Source organism: Cucurbita moschata, unplaced genomic scaffold (assembly GCF_002738365.1).
Source record: "Cucurbita moschata cultivar Rifu unplaced genomic scaffold, Cmos_1.0 Cmo_Scf00006, whole genome shotgun sequence".
NCBI lineage: Eukaryota > Viridiplantae > Streptophyta > Magnoliopsida > Cucurbitales > Cucurbitaceae > Cucurbita > Cucurbita moschata.
Genome location: NW_019268522.1, coordinates 1,303,315 through 1,319,545, shown reverse-complemented (window position 1 = coordinate 1,319,545; position 16,231 = coordinate 1,303,315). Strand labels below are relative to the sequence as shown.

The 16,231-nt window shown below is 39.8% G+C and overlaps 3 protein-coding genes across 3 annotated transcripts; 2 read left to right on the top strand and 1 right to left on the bottom strand.

Annotated features, from left to right (window-relative positions):
• Positions 1-1,293: 1,293 nt before the first annotated feature.
• On the top strand, positions 1,294-2,398 carry LOC111444347 (histone H1-like). The gene is made up of 2 exons (XM_023082417.1): positions 1,294-1,543; positions 1,632-2,398. The coding sequence occupies exons 1-2, from the start codon at positions 1,373-1,375 to the stop codon at positions 2,241-2,243; spliced, it is 783 nt and encodes a 260-aa protein (XP_022938185.1). The 5' UTR covers positions 1,294-1,372; the 3' UTR covers positions 2,244-2,398.
• A 1,245-nt stretch (positions 2,399-3,643) lies between these two features.
• Positions 3,644-10,253, bottom strand: LOC111444228 (protein WVD2-like 1). The gene is made up of 7 exons (XM_023082237.1): positions 10,096-10,253; positions 5,099-5,714; positions 4,784-4,938; positions 4,583-4,676; positions 4,425-4,496; positions 4,231-4,341; positions 3,644-4,115 (listed from the first exon to the last, which is right to left on the bottom strand). The coding sequence occupies exons 2-7, from the start codon at positions 5,708-5,710 to the stop codon at positions 3,816-3,818; spliced, it is 1,344 nt and encodes a 447-aa protein (XP_022938005.1). The 5' UTR covers positions 5,711-5,714; positions 10,096-10,253; the 3' UTR covers positions 3,644-3,815.
• Positions 10,254-14,606: 4,353 nt separating this feature from the next.
• Positions 14,607-16,191, top strand: LOC111444252 (uncharacterized protein At2g34160-like). The gene is made up of 5 exons (XM_023082275.1): positions 14,607-14,758; positions 15,271-15,319; positions 15,405-15,467; positions 15,556-15,620; positions 15,923-16,191. Exons 1-5 carry the CDS (start codon positions 14,651-14,653, stop codon positions 16,052-16,054), a joined length of 417 nt encoding a protein of 138 aa, XP_022938043.1. The 5' UTR covers positions 14,607-14,650; the 3' UTR covers positions 16,055-16,191.
• The last annotated feature ends 40 nt before the right edge of the window (positions 16,192-16,231 follow it).

Below are 16,231 nucleotides of genomic sequence, written 5' to 3'. Positions count from 1 at the left end.
CTTTTTTGGACCTTTCCTCTAGGGCTTCCCCTCGAGATTTTTAAACTCGTTTGCTAGGGGTGTAACAGCCCAAACACAGTAGATTTTGTCTTCTTTGAGTTTTCCCTTTTGAGCTTACCCTTAAGATTTTAAAACTCGTGTTAGGGGTGTAACAGTTTAAAAACTCGTATGTTAGGGGTGTAATAGCTTAAGCCCACCACTAAGCAGATGTTGTCCTCTTTCGGCTTTCCCTTCCGAACTTTCTCTCTAGATTCTAAAACTTGTTTGTTAGGGAGAAGTTTCCACACTCTTGTGAAGAATGCACTTGGTTATCTCTCCAAACTGATATGAGATCTCACAATATTGACTCTTTTTTATCTTTTCTTTTATAAGATATTTATAAGAAGGATATTTCCCTTTAGATTTTCGATTTTAACAATCAAGTAATATTATCTCTTTACTTCTTGTGGAAGAATCAAATTCTCTTGAATACCACGATAGCCCAATCCCGAGAGGTGGGAATTGTTATAAAGCATTGAATCAAGTAATGATAAGGATAACGAGGTTGAATGATATGAATGGAAGAAGGTGTTACTCAACACTAATCAAGTTATCCCGAAGACAAAATATTATAACGTGTCATCCATAAAGTAAACAATTCAATCTTAATCCTATTACATAGTACATATTTGAAACATGTTTCAAAGGACGGAATAAAAGAGCCAACTATTTTTATTTGAAACTACATTTTTACGTTTAGTAGTGACCCACTTGCTATTAACCCGTGTAACTTTCGTGAAATTATGGCTTAAGATTTTACATCAAAACTTCGATAAAAATTCCCAACTTTTACACCGCTCAAACTATCAAGAAGATAAATACCGTAGTGAAACAAAAAAGTTTGATATTAAATCAATCGGAAACACAATTACGTTGAAAAAACCCTAATTTCAACCGACGTTCACTCGAGACTCAGTAACTTTTGATATCGAACATCAAACAACTTGAAATTACATTCATTGGAAAGCTTAGAATCTAAGCTACAAACCCCTCCCAATATCACAACAATTCATCAAGTATTTAACAAGTCATGATCTTAAGAAGTCAAGTGAAAAGCACATCTAAAACTCCCATCCCCCATTTTCAACTTGCCCCATCCATATCCTTTCTTAACCCCTACTATCAATCTCTACCGTTGATAAACCCTAGATCTAACGGTCCAAATTCAAACTTCTACAAGGACCATGATCCGCGTCAAAGCCTCTCGACCAATCAGAATTCAGCCGTGTGACTCCATTGCATTATATAAATCTTCCCTCAACGATGTTTATCCTCATTGAATTTTCTCTCTTCTGCAAACGTTTCGAGTTCGAGATTCTAATCGATTCCGATCATGGCTTCTGCCGCCGATCCCGTTGTCTCCTCCGTCGCGCCTGCTGCCGCTGTGGCGGTGGAGAACAATTCGAAGTCGAAGAAAACTGCAGCCTCTAAAGATTCGAAGGCTAAGAAATCATCTGGTGCGAAGAAGACCAAATCTTCGCCGACTCATCCTCCTTTCTTTCAGGTATTTGCAATTTGTCTATATTCTGATCAGTAATGCTCGTTTGCTTTTGAATAATTTGTTCTGATCGGATTCTGAAATCGTTCTGTAGATGATTAGCGAAGCGATCGTATCGCTGAAGGAGAGGACAGGCTCGAGTCAGTACGCCATTACTAAGTTTAGCGAAGAGAAGCACAAGGTATTGCCATCGAATTTCAGGAAGCTTTTGCTTGTTCATTTGAAGAAGCTTGTTGCCGCTGATAAACTCGTTAAGGTCAAGAACTCCTACAAGCTTCCATCGGCGCGCTCTGTTCAGCAGAAATCTTCATCCGCGCCTGTCGTCGCTAAGAAAACAACGATCTCAAAGCTCAAGGCAGCCGCGAGTGTGAAGAAGGCGGCCGCTGTTGCTAAACCGAAGGCGAAAACTGCTGTGAAACCTAAGCCGAATGCCGTGGTGAAGCCGAAGACGGTCGCAAAATCCAAGGTCGTCCAGAAGCCAAAGGCCGCCGCTGTGGCCAAGCCTAAGGCGGCGGAGAAGGTGAAGAAGGTCGCTCCAAAGCCGAAACCTAAATCAAAGGCTTCTAAAGTTGCCAAAACGTTGTCGCGAACATCGCCAGGAAAGAGAGTCGCACCAGCAACAAAGCCGAAGAAGGTAGCGGTGAAGAAGTCAAAGACAGTAAAGTCGCCGACGAGGAAATTGCTGGCCAGAAAAGTCAAGAAATGAATCGTTTAGGGTTTTGATCGATTTCTAGGGTTTGTTACTACTTACTACTCTCAGTTCGTCGCAATGTAAATTAGGGCGACGAGGTTGCAATCACACTAATTTTATTTCAATTCAACGGTTTATCAATCAAATTAATCCTCCTTCTCTGTGTTCTTCAGAGAGTGATCTCTTCTTGATAAATTCATAGGGCTGAGATTCTGTGATGAATTATCACAGAGCCGAGTTTGAAGCTTCGAGTGCACAGCTTCAATGGCGGATTTCTCCATTTACAGAAGCTTTGTTTCTTTCGCATAACCACCAATTCGTGCCTTATCCGTGGGACGTCGTTTCGAAATCTGTATTTCGCACGTGCGTAAGCCACGCTGGCAAGAGCCAAGGACTTGTGGGTTTTTTTTTTTTTAATTAAAAAAAGTTAATGGACTTGGAAGGAATTTGAATTTAATTTTTTATTTGGAATATTTGTTGAAATCACGTTTCTTTGTTTCTAAATGGAATACTTTTGACTTAGAATTGGTAATAATTTTTTTTAATTGAAGGGATTATTTATTTGTATTTGAATGGATGTATCCATTTAATTTAAATAATAAATTTATCTAGATAAATAAGTTTATCATTATATTTTGATATGCAAAATTGTCAAAAAATAATTATAAAATTAAATATCCAATTGCTAACGATATAATTTAAAATAACAATATTTTTGTTTCAATTTAAATTAATTTTTAAAAAATTTAGTTTAATCTAAATTAGCTCAAGCTCCGTTCAATAGGTACTGTAACAGGATCCTGACCATGATATTTAATAAAGGTATGATGACCTAAGTGTCACAATCTCACTAAGAAAACGATAGGTTGTGACCCATACAAGCAAATAAACAAGATGACAACCTTCAAGTGGCGTCCATCCGACTATGTGAGGTTGAGGGTTATGTTGTTTAGAATGGACCTCTTTTAGGTATCGTATGATGATCTTCTATTGGGTTTGTGGCATACTTGCCGATGAAAGAGGGAAACCGAGTGTCATGGCCTCAAATAGAGGTGGATTGTGAGATCTTACCTCGGTTGGAGAGGAGAACAAAACATTTTTTATATGAGTGTAGAAACCTCTTCTTTCTTAGTAGACATGTTTTAATACCTTGAGAGGAGGAATCTCAGAAAGAAGCCCAAAAAGGACAATATCTACTAGCAGTGGATTTGAGCTGTTACACTTATTCTATTCATTAAGAACTATACGGCACGGAGTGAATGAATACTTTAGCTTATCATGTAAGTACTAAACCTGTTCGTAAAAGTTTCGATACCTACTTAAGACTTTTTAACCCGATAAAACTCGACACGTTTCAAACGCTAAATCTATCACACTCACACTCAGAATCACTCATTATAAATATTATCCAATCATTATAGCTTTGAGGAAAACAAAGAATATATATACATTTGATGGTGGCACAACTCACTCAGTCAAGTCATTACAGGTAACACAACAAAGAAAACAAGCTATTTCCCTTTTATGTAACAAACAAACATCAACCCTTAATTTTTTTTCAGCTCACATTAGATAAAAAGAAGATGTTCATGAGTGAATCGGGATACATACATTACTTTTGAGCGGATCGGTCGTTGCAAGAGTCGTTTTTCTCGTCTCTTTATCATGCTGCTTTACGTAGTTTCGATTGTTGTAGCAATGCCCATTGGCTTGTGCTTTATTTCTGCACGGTATGCCGTTAGCTGATTCGTATTTGTGACTACCGTAGCTAAGGCGCTGCGCTCGTGCGCATCCTCTTCCCTTCTCCTCTAGGCCTATGTTCATCGTCGCATCACCGCAGCTTTTCCTTCGCGTTAGATTTGGAGACTTCGGTCGAGTTAATGGCAACTGACATAAGATCCTAGTTAAAATCTTACCATCATCACGAAACAAAGAAACATACTCATTTTACCGACATTGCAACATATCGTGATCATATCGGTATAGAGTTTCGACGACCGACCTTTTTGAGTTCAACCTTAGGTGGTGGTCCTTCATAATAGAAACTAGGCACTGGTCTAGCTTTGATCACTAATCCCTTCCTAAGCTCTTTGAGTGCTGCTTGTTGCTCTTCCTAAAATCAAAGACGAAACTAAGACGATAGTTCGGTGATTACACGACACGACACGACACGACAAGATGGGTATCAGGGAATACCTTAATTCGTGCTTCGTATTCGATTCTCTCGGCCTCCAAAGCTTTGTGTTTCTCCTCCAACTTGTTATAGTACTGAACAGAGAAAAAACATTTGATATATAAACAGAAAATCCCAGATAGAACAGCAAGAACATGTCTGCATCATACGACCGACGTACCTCCTTCCTTTTATCAGCACGTTTGGCTGATCGAAACGTGGGAGCTGTTCCGATAGTAACTTTAGATTTGAGTTGTCGAATTGATGTGAAGGTACTGTCGATCGGCTAAGGATAACAAAATCTGATCATATGAATGAATTATAGTTTATGAAACCGAACAAAAACGTGATTCTGTGAGATCGTTGTCGAAAAAAAGGATACGAGGCGGCGGTAGACCAATGTTCTTCTTCTCCATGATGTTTCTTAAGATAAATATGTGAAGATTTCGATGATGATTGAGGCGAGTTTGGCTGTTCTTCGTGATTTTTCTTAAGATCGTTCTGTGAAGATTTCCATGATGGTCGAGGCGAGTTTGGCTGTAGACAGTAAAACACGCAGAAATCAGAACATACTACTTGATTGAACTCGAAAATCAAAGTCGGGAAGCTGTTTTCGTCCCGAGTCGATAATCTTCTATTCAAGGAGATTTATAGGAAAAAATGCAGCTCCATTGATCCTCTTAAAAGTTGTACTTACTAATGAATTATCTTTTGGACCGGGAGATTTCGAGTTTGATGTGATGGCATTCGACGAAACATCGACGACGGTTGTTGGAGTTGGAGCACGTTCGGTCTCAATGGTTTGTGCGTACATTGCTCCTTTTCTCAGTACCTGAACGGTTGGTTGTTGAATCTTGTGGTTCACCCGCACGATTTTCGGAGTAACGGCTATAGTCCCAGGTGAGATAGACTTATTGAAGTCACTGATTTTCTGTGCAACAGTTCGCTCCTCCTTCTTCTTCTCCTCGGGAACAAGCACGGGCACAGGCACAAGTTCAGGCTCAGGTTCAGGTTCAGGTTCAGGTTCATGCTCGGGTTCATGCTCGGGTGCGGGAGCAAGCAAAGGGACAGGTATAGGCACACTAGCATCAATGATTGTGGTTTTGATGGCTAGAACACCGTCCAGCGTTTCTTGACGATTTTCATCTAACGAATTCTCCTCACTCGATTCATTATCCTCAAATTCCTCCAAATCAATACTTTCTTCTGAAGTTTTGGAGGAACCATGAACTTTGTCATGAGAAACACCATTTAAAACCATTTCAAGATCATTTGGATTCTCCACAACACAAGCAATTTCCCTACCCATGACCCTACAAAAAGAAATGGTATCAGTTTACAGTATCGGTCCAAATCCACCGCTAGCAGATATTGTCCTCTTTGGGCTTTCCCTTAAGGTTTTTAAAACGCGTCTGTTAGGAAGAGATCTCCACACCCTTATAAGGGTATTTCGTTCTCTTCCCCAACCGATGTGGGATTTCACAATCCACCCCTTTCAGGGTCCAGCGTCTTCGTTGGCACTCGTTCCCTTCTCCAATCAATGTGGGACCTCCCCAATCCACCCCTTTTGGGGCCCAGCATCCTTGCTAGCACACCGACTTGTGTCCACCCTCTTCAAGGCTCAACCTCGACACATCACCCTGTGTCTAGCTGTGATACCATTTGTAACAGTACAAGCTCACCATTAGCAAATATTGTCCTTTTTGAGCTTTCCCTCAAGATTTTTAGAACGCGCCTATTAGGGAGAGGTTTCTACACCCTTATAAAAGGTATTTCATTCTCCTCCCCAACCGATGTGGGATTTCACAATCCACCCCCTTCGGGGTCCAGCGTCTTCGCTGGCACTCGTTCCCTTCTCCAATCGATGTGAAACCTCCCCAATCCACCCCCTTCGATACCCAGCGTCCTTTCTGCACACCACCTCATATCCACCCCCTTTAAGGCTCAGCCTCCCCTAGCACATCACCCTATGCCTGACTGTGATACTATTTGTAACAGCCCAAGCCCACCGCTATATTGTCCTCTTTGGACTTTCCCTCAACGTTTTTATAACGTGTCAGCTATATTAGAAAGATCCAACTCAGAAAATCCATGGTTTGCCCCAAAACACCATGTTAAGATAAAAAAGGAAAGAACAACATCAAAATGGAATCAATCCTCAAGAACACTTCAAATATATTTGAATTGACCTATCAAATCAAAAGGGTTCATCCAGATTCCCAACTCCACAAACAAGAACATCCACAAACAAACATGAAAAAACAAGAAAACCCCATTTCCACAAAGCTTCAAAACACCACAAGACATCAAAGAAGAAGCAAAAAACAGGAGAAAAAGCTCAAAACACAGCATTAAGAACAGCAGAAGAGCCATATTCAAACCATTACAGCAAAGAAGATGAAAAGAAAAACAGAGGAATCAAAGGAACAAAGAAGAAAAAGCATGAAAAACAGAGGAGAAGAAGAAGGTGTTAGATAAAACCTTTGTTTTTTCTTTATTTAGATTCACACGTTTACATTTAATTTCCCTTTGACCATTTGACAAACACGTCGAATGGATTAGCTAATTCTTAGACGTCAATTTTCTAGGAAGTGGCACAGATTCAGTTGGCCACTCTCCACCCATTTTTAGGATAGGTTGTATTTAAATAGGAAATCTGTTTACAAGATTTCACCACCGGATTTTGAAGAGCAGTCAAAGTTTCAGTCCTTCTCTCTCTCTTATTTTACGCATTTTATCTTTCCTCCAACAACCTCCTGTCGACAATATCCTCTCGGTGATTTCCCTGGCCAATTATCGAAATTCAACAAGTGGTATCAGAGCCTCGTTGAAGCAATCGGTAGTATACCATCACAGAAGAGCCAACCTATCAACAATCAAGTTGAATAGCTCAAGTGGTCAGAGCGTCGACCTAACAACACACAGGTCTCAGGTTCGAGTAGAAGAAAATGCAAAGTGCAAAAATAAATACATCGTCGTGGGGTCCATCTCGAGCAGGCTCGCTCACTCCTCCACGTCGCCAAGTGCTGGCATCTCCATCACCACCACGAAGAGGTCGTGGCCGACGCCGTGATGACGGGCGTCGAGGTGTCGTTGAGCGAGTGATCAGGGAGACAACGACTGCCGTCGTTCAGTACCCGATGTTGACAAGGTCCAACTACAACGAGTGGGCCTTGTTGATGCGCGTCAACCTACAGGCGCATGGGTTATGGCACGCTGTCGAGCCAGAGGAAGGAGAAACAATCGAGTACCGGGAGGATCGGCTGGCGTTCGCCGCCATATTACGATCTGTGCCCCCAGAGATGTTGGCATCTCTCTCCACCAAGCGCACCGCGCAATCGGCCTGGGAAGGAATTAAATCCCGTCGAGTCGGTGTACAGCGAGTGCGGGAATCCAACATTGAGCAGCTGCGGAAGGAGCTCTCGGGGATCTCCTTTAAGGACGGCGAATCCGTCGATGATTTTTCAATGCGAATCACGGGGCTCGCCAACAGCATCACCACACTCGGTGGCAGCATCAACGAGACAGAAATCGTGAAGAAGATGCTGCAGGTCGTCCCCGATCACCTCGAGCAAGTTGCAATTTCAATCGAGACTTTGCTTGACGTGAATGACCTAACGGTGGAAGAGGTGACCGGAAGACTGCGTAACGTCGAGCAGCGGAAGAAAAATACCATTTCAGCTGTCGACAAGGAGGGTCGTCTACTCCTCACTGAGGAGGAATGGCTTGCACGCCTAAAGCTCCGTGATGACACCGGCGAGAGCAATGGGCCCTCCAGCCGCAAAGGCGGTAAGAAGCCGTGGAAATCTCGATGGCGCATGCACAGGAAAGAGGCGGATCAAAAGAAGGAGGAGTCGACTGATGACGGGCCAATCCAGTGCTCGTACTGTGGGAAGAGAGGTCACCTGAGCAAGAATTGCTGGAGCAAGCTCAGGAACAAGGAGACGGCCGAAAAGGCCCATGTGGCTCAATCCGAGGAGGATGAGCCGGCCCTTTTCATGGTGACTGCATCAGTCCTACCTGACCTCGAACCCGAGGAAGAGCTCCCCAAATTCACAGAGGTAATCGACGACGGCATAACTGCTCCGGTGAACGTCGAACCCGAGGAAGAACTCCCCAAATCCACAGAGGTAATCGACGACGGCATAACTGCTCCGGTGAACGTCGAACCCGAGGAAGAACTCCACAAATCCACAGAGGTAATCGACGACGGCATAACTGCTCCGGTGAACGTCGAACCCGAGGAAGAACTCCCCAAATCCACAGAGGTAATCGACGACGGCATAACTGCTCCGGTGAACGTCGAACCCGAGGAAGAACTCCCCAAATCCACAGAGGTAATCGACGACGGCATAACTGCTCCGGTGAACGTCGAACCCGAGGAAGAACTCCCCAAATCCACAGAGGTAATCGACGACGGCATAACTGCTCCGGTGAACGTCGAACCCGAGGAAGAACTCCCCAAATCCACAGAGGTAATCGACGACGGCATAACTGCTCCGGTGAACGTCGAACCCGAGGAAGAACTCCCCAAATCCACAGAGGTAATCGACGACGGCATAACTGCTCCGGTGAACGTCGAACCCGAGGAAGAACTCCCCAAATCCACAGAGGTAATCGACGACGGCATAACTGCTCCGGTGAACGTCGAACCCGAGGAAGAACTCCAACTGTGCATAACAAATGCACCTGGGGAGCCAATTCGACTAAAGGAGGAGCGAGTGCTCGCTCAAATCGGTGAAAGAGGCAAGCAGCAAGAGCACCGGCGATGGGTCCTCGACACGGGGGCATCAAACCATATGACCGGGGCCAAGTCTGCGTTCTCTGAGCTTGACTCGGGGATTCGCGGGACGGTGAAATTCGGCGATGGCTCCGTCGTCGAGATCGAAGGGCACGGTACCATCCTATTCGTCGGCAAGGGAGGCAATCATCACAAGCTGACCGGCGTCTACTTCATCCCGAGACTCAAGGCTAATATTGTGAGCCTGGGTCAACTCGATAAGGCCGGCTGCCACATTTCCATCAAACGCGGGCTACTTAGGATCCGCGATGATCAACGACGGTTGCTCACGCAAGTTCGGTGCACGACAAATTGCCTTTACATCCTAAAGCTAGAGATAGAGCAACCAGTCAACTTCTCGGCCAGGTACCGGAAGATGGAAGACCTATTAGGAAGAGGTGAACCACCTGGACTGGGGGCGCGCCAACTCGAAGAAGAGGCGGCCGAACAAGACGTGGAGTCTGGAGGACATGCCGCCAGGGACACCGAGCCATAGGGCTCAAAACGGAGTTCAAACGAAACGAAATAAGGCAAGGCAGATATAACACAGGTTTTAGGAGGAGATTGTTAGATAAAACCTTTGTTTTTTCTTTATTTAGATTCACACGTTTACATTTAATTTCCCTTTGACCATTTGACAAACACGTCGAATGGATTAGCTAATTCTTAGACGTCAATTTTCTAGGAAGTGGCACAGATTCAGTTGGCCACTCTCCACCCATTTTTAGGATAGGTTGTATTTAAATAGGAAATCTGTTTACAAGATTTCACCACCGGATTTTGAAGAGCAGTCAAAGTTTCAGTCCTTCTCTCTCTCTTATTTTACGCATTTTATCTTTCCTCCAACAACCTCCTGTCGACAATATCCTCTCGGTGATTTCCCTGGCCAATTATCGAAATTCAACAGAAGGTACCCTGAGACACCAGCTCCTCTTGCCGATCCGACAAGATCGCCCTGGCTCCCCGCCCCTCTAACCTCGCCTCCCCGCTCTCCAAAACCAAACGAAAACAAAAGAAAAGAAAATAAAACAAAGTGGGAAAACAAAAAATTGAAAATTGGGTTTTTCTTTCTTTCCTTTCTACAAATCAAAGCTAGCGGTTTTCCTTTTTGTTAGCGTAATGATCGGAAAACAAAAAACAAAACCCCAATAAAGAAAATTAAAAAAAAAAACTTTTTTTTAATTGTGGGGCCCACGTCAAAGAGATCGAGACTGCCACGTCATCGTCATCGCCATCCTCGTCCTGCTCGTCATCCTCAACTCATATATATATTTTTTTTGTAATATGTTTTGTCTTCACTCACATGTTATAAAAGTTTTTAGTGGGGGACTGAACCTAGATTATAAAAAAAAAAAACTTTTTTGAAATATATATAATATTTTTTTATTGTGGGGTCCACGTCAAAGAGATCGAGATTGCCACGTCATCGTCGTCCTCATCTCACGTTTTAAATGTAATTTTCTTTAATTTTTTATTTAAATATTTGATGGTGCGACATGACCACGTTATTTATTTATCTTGAGTTACTTCGAGTGAAACTCATATTTTTTTGTAGTATGTTTTGTCTTCACTCACATGCTTTTATAAAAAAAATTTAGTGGGTCACCGAACATAGATTATTAAAAAAAAAAAAACTTTTTTGAAATATATATAATATTTTTTTATTGTGGGGCCCACCTCAAAGAGATCGAGACTGCCACATCATCGTCATCGTCATCCTCAACTCACGTTTTAGATGTAATTTTTTCTTTAATTTTTTATTTAAATATTTGATGGTGACGATATTCTTGTCCATCTCATGCGACATGACCACGTTATTTATTTATCTTGAGTTACCTCCAGTGAAACTCATATTTTTTTTGTGGTATGTTTTGTCTTCACTCGTGTTTTTATAAAAGTTTTTAGTGGGTCACCGAACATAGATTAAAAATAAAAAAAAATAATTTTTTTTAAAATATATATAATATTTTTTTTAATGTGGGGCCCACCTCAAAGAAATCGAGACTGCCACATCATCGTCATCGTCCTCGGCCCACGTTTTAAATATAATTTTAAATTTTTTTTATTTAAATATTTGATGGTATCTGTATTCTTGTCCATCTCATGCGACATGACTACGTTATTTATTTATCTTGAATTACCTCTAGTGAAGCTCATCTTCATCTACCAACACGAATTTTTTTTTAGTATGTTTTGTCTTCACTCACGTGTGTTTAGAAAAGTTTTTAGTAGGTCACCGAACGTAAAATTACTCCAAGTCAAACATGCTTAATTTTTGTGTTCGTATAATTGAGCCACTGAAAATGAAGATATACTGATAATAGTCCTTACAAGAAAAAGTAAGATCTAGATTACCTTGTTGATCAAATATCATGTCTAACTTGAATGATTCTAAACATATCATCTAAACTACGTACAATAAACTTAGCTGTTCGCTAAAGAAAGTATAAATGCTTACTGTATTTTATAGAAAAAAATAATATTATTGTGGTGTTGAATTGAATAATGATTAAAATATTATTAAATGGTTGAGGTGGTTTAAAATCAAATCTATAATAATTATCATATGCAATGAATAGTTAATTAATTAATTAATTAAATAAAGTTGGAAAAAAAAGATTAATTAATTAATTAAAATTGAAAATTGTGAACGGTGAAGAAGGTAGTTGCTTTCAGTTGGTCTAATCAGACAATGAAAGCTCTTTAACTCTATTATTAATTGATTTAATTTTATTTATTTTAATATTTTAAAAGGCTTTATCATAATTAATTAATGAAATTCAATTATAAATATTAATAATCAACTAACGCCGTAAGTTGACGTCTTAAAATCATGAAATGTGAATCTTCTTTGGAATTTGGTTTATTTTATAAAAAAATCATTAATTATTATTAATATATATATTTTTTTTTATTAAAAAATATATTTTTTTTTTGTCAAAATAAAGAATTATTATTAATACTTTATTTTTATTAAATCATGAAAGGTGAACCTTCTTTGCAAAATGACCACGTTACCTAATTGTCTTGAAGCTAAATTTGGTGTCAATCGGACACCGAACATACGCTCAATGACAGTGTATAACTGCTCGCCAAAGTCAAGTTTGTTGGATGATGAAAGTCTCGCATCGGCTAATTTAGGGAATGATCTGGGTTTATAATCAAAGAATACTCTCTCTATTGGTACGAGACCTGTTGGGGAAGCCCAAAGCAAAGCCATGAAAGCTTATGCTCAAAGTGGACAATATCATACCATTGTAGAGAGTCGTGTTTGTCTAACAAAGTCAACACCTGTCAAATTGTAAATGTCCCAAGATGTACCTTACCGATAGGCATGATGTCAGCTCTCCACCACTCTTGGACTCTGCTCGTATAAACGAGCTAACCAACACCTATGGAATTCAACTCCAAAATGATGGTGTTAGCTCTCCACCACTCTTGGACTCTGCTCGTATAAACGAGCTAACCAACACCTATGGAATTCGACTCCAAAATGATGGTGTCAGCTCTCCACCACTCTTGGACTCTGCTCGTATAAACGAGCTAACCAACACCTATGGAATTCGACTCCAAAATGACCCAAAATTGGAAGTGTTTAAGTTTCGTATTTCAACACAAATTCATCAAACTCGAGCGTTCCTTACAGTTTCATTGAAAAATATCGAAAGAAACTTAGTTTTTTCAAATAATAATTTACGTGCTTCTATGAGGGTCTTCTCGACAGGGTTGAGGTTGTGAGGTCTTATAGACACTTGTAAATGTTCTTTTTCTTCCTTCTTTTACGCTTAGGACAATCTTTAGTGGATATGATATGATACTAAAATGAGAAAATAACTTTTCTACACGAGTTAACGACCCTCGTCTCAAAATGAATGACTCCAAAATGGCCCGAAAACGAATGTGTTTAAGTTTCGTATTTTAACCCAACATATATGTGAAATTCATCAAACTTGAGCGTTTCTTACAGTTTCGTTGAAAAATATCGAAAGAAACTTAGCTAAAGATCAAATAATAGGTGAGACGCTTTTTCACATACACTTGGGAAAAGGGTTAACTATAGCAAGCGCTTCCTCGTTCAAAGAGCCTCCGGGACAAAGAGGGTTGATCAACTATATACTTTCGAGATTCATATTGATCAATCAATCTCTGTATTCCGCTGTGTTGATGTGATTAAACATTGTAAATAATATTCCCTAAGTATATGATTGGCCACATTGGCCAATGACATGTCAATGTCCCTATCTCTATGAACAAGCAAGTACAATGGAGGCCAATTTGAGGCCAACTTTTTCTCCTTTAAATCTCATAAAAAATCTTGTTGGTCCAATCTCCTTTTCTATTATTATTATTTTGTTCGTATGTGTCGGTCGTGTTCGTGGGCAATTATAGATCGGGCTTGGGAAGATCCATAGAATTTCTTGTTCGTGGGGTCCAAAATTATTTTGTTTTTATTTTATGTTTGACACAAAATCTCGATAATGCGTAGAATTCGGATCAGAATCTAAATTCCGAGTTTGATACCTAATGGCCCTGACAATCCCGTGCAACAGGGTCACGTTACTCATTTCTTACTCTTAACAGTGAAGATTATCCCCACAAATCAGCATGAGTCGGTCATCCAACATAAAATTACTTCAAGCAAAACATGTCGAACTCCTCATTCTATCCTCAGTAACCGCTCTCATTCTATCCTCCAACAACATAAAATTTTTTCTTAGTTATTCTATCCTCAGTAACCGCTCTCATTCGGAAGTGGGTTCAGTTCATTCATGTACTCCTCGTTTGCTCAGGTGTCATTCTCGAGCTGACACGTTGAACTAAAAACATATGACCAATACTAATAATGTCATTTAACTATTAATATCGCATGACTTAGATCGATCAAACAGTACACGAGTAACATGGGTGAATATCATATAAAAAATTAAATTATTATAAATTTGAAATTATTCTTACCGTAGTAAAAAGAAAATAAATTTGATTATTTTTTTATATTTAAAAATTTTATAAAAATTATGAAATGTGATGTGTAATAATTAATACAATATATTTTGGAATTTTGTTATTGACTTTGAATTAGTAAAATATTTAAGATACAAAATGACAAAAAAGTCCAACGAAACAACGGTATCAAGGAAGGCAAATAAAGGGTATTTTCGTCAATATGAAAATAGGTGAAAATAATTTCACAATCTCTTAAAAATAACTACGACTTTTGACCACCTTAAATTCCGCTGATAACGGTCAACAAAACTAACTTCCATGTTTCCAGCCAATGAAACGCCGCCACGTGTTACTTTTCCCGCGCTTTCCCCCTTTAAAATCCTTCTTCTTAACGACTTGCATCTAATTTTTTTTCCAGCTCCTCAGAATTTTCCCGAGAAAATTTCGAGAGAGAAAATTTGTTCTTGTTCTTGTTGCTTTGATTAGGGAGAAAAGAGGAATATAGAGTGAAAAGAGATAGAAGATATGACGACGACGATTGCGGTATCGAGAGCTACTGAAACACAGAAGAAGAATAGAATTCAGGTTTCGAATACCAAGAAACCACTCTTCTTCTACGTTAATCTTGCTAAGGTATTCATAAATCGTTCTCTCGTTCTTTTCAATTTGGTTACGTTGAGCGAGGATTTGGAATTTATTCTGGTTTTGTTTGGTTCTCGAGAAATGGAATTGAAATGTGTAATGTAAGAACGAACGACGAATCGGTGGGATTCTTTTGATTTGTTTTATGATTCGAACGATTTCGTTCGGATAATCGTTTGATTTTAGTTTCTGGATTGTTTAGTTTTATTGGAAATTTGAATCATCTTGCTCTCAGTTTGCCCTAAGATCCCCTTCGTTATCGAGATTCGAGATTACGATCTCAGCAAGATTTTGAAATTCATTATGTTTTTGTTTGATTCTCGAAGAAATGGAATCGAAATGTATAATCTAAGAACGAACGATGAATCAGTGCATTTATTTTTATTTGCTTTATGATTCGAACAATTTCATTTAGATAATCGTTTGATTTTAGTTTCTTGGTTTAAAAAATCAAGATTCGAGATTATGATTCTTTACATCAATGTGTTTAATTCTTGATTCAGAGGTACATTCAACAGCACAATGAGGTTGAACTATCTGCATTGGGAATGGGTACGGTTTTAGTTCTTGAAAATCTTTTAATTCTTTAGCTATCGGTACATGAATTTTTTTGATTTTTTTATCTCAAATTCTACAGCAATCACTACCGTTGTCACAATTGCAGAGATTCTAAAGAACAATGGATTGGCTACCGAGAAGAGTAATTTTGTTATCATATTCGTTCATTCACGTAATTTCTTGGTAAAATGGTTATCACTGATAATTTGTATGGTTTTGTTATGAAATAGAAGTTTTGACTTCTACGGTCGGCATGAAGGATGAGAACAAAGGTCGTTTGGTTCAGAAAGCTAAGGTTCGTTCATTTTTCTTAATTATTGATAAGCTTTTCGTGTTTTGTGTTGGATGATGAAAGTCCCATGTCGGCTAATTTAGGGAATGATCATGAGTTTATAATAAAATAATATTATCTCCATTGGTACGAGGCCATCTAGGAAGCTCGAAACAAAGCCATGAGAGTTTATGCTCAAAGTGGACAATATCATACCACAATTGTGGAGAGTCGTGTTCATTTAACAATTTGAAACTTTTTAGCTATGAACGGTTCTTGTGGGATTGAGTTTTGAAATGTTTCTTATTTTGGGTCGATTTTGATAGATTGAGATTGTTCTGGGAAAGTCGGAGAAATTTGATTCTCTGATGACTGCGGCCACGGTAGCAGCGGAGGCGGCAGCGGGAGGCCGCGAGGAGAAAAAAAAGGCAGGAGAGGAAAGCAAGGAGGGGCAGTAGAGAAGATGAGAGGGAGAGGAGAGGGGAAGTGGATATTACAATTCTTGTAGTTTAAGAATCACAATTCTTTCATGTTCATCTAATCACAATTCTTTTGAAACTTTCCTTCTTCGAGCTCGGTGTTTTAAAGTTCAAATTACGATGCCACAATGTTTTTCATGATGAACGATAAAGTTT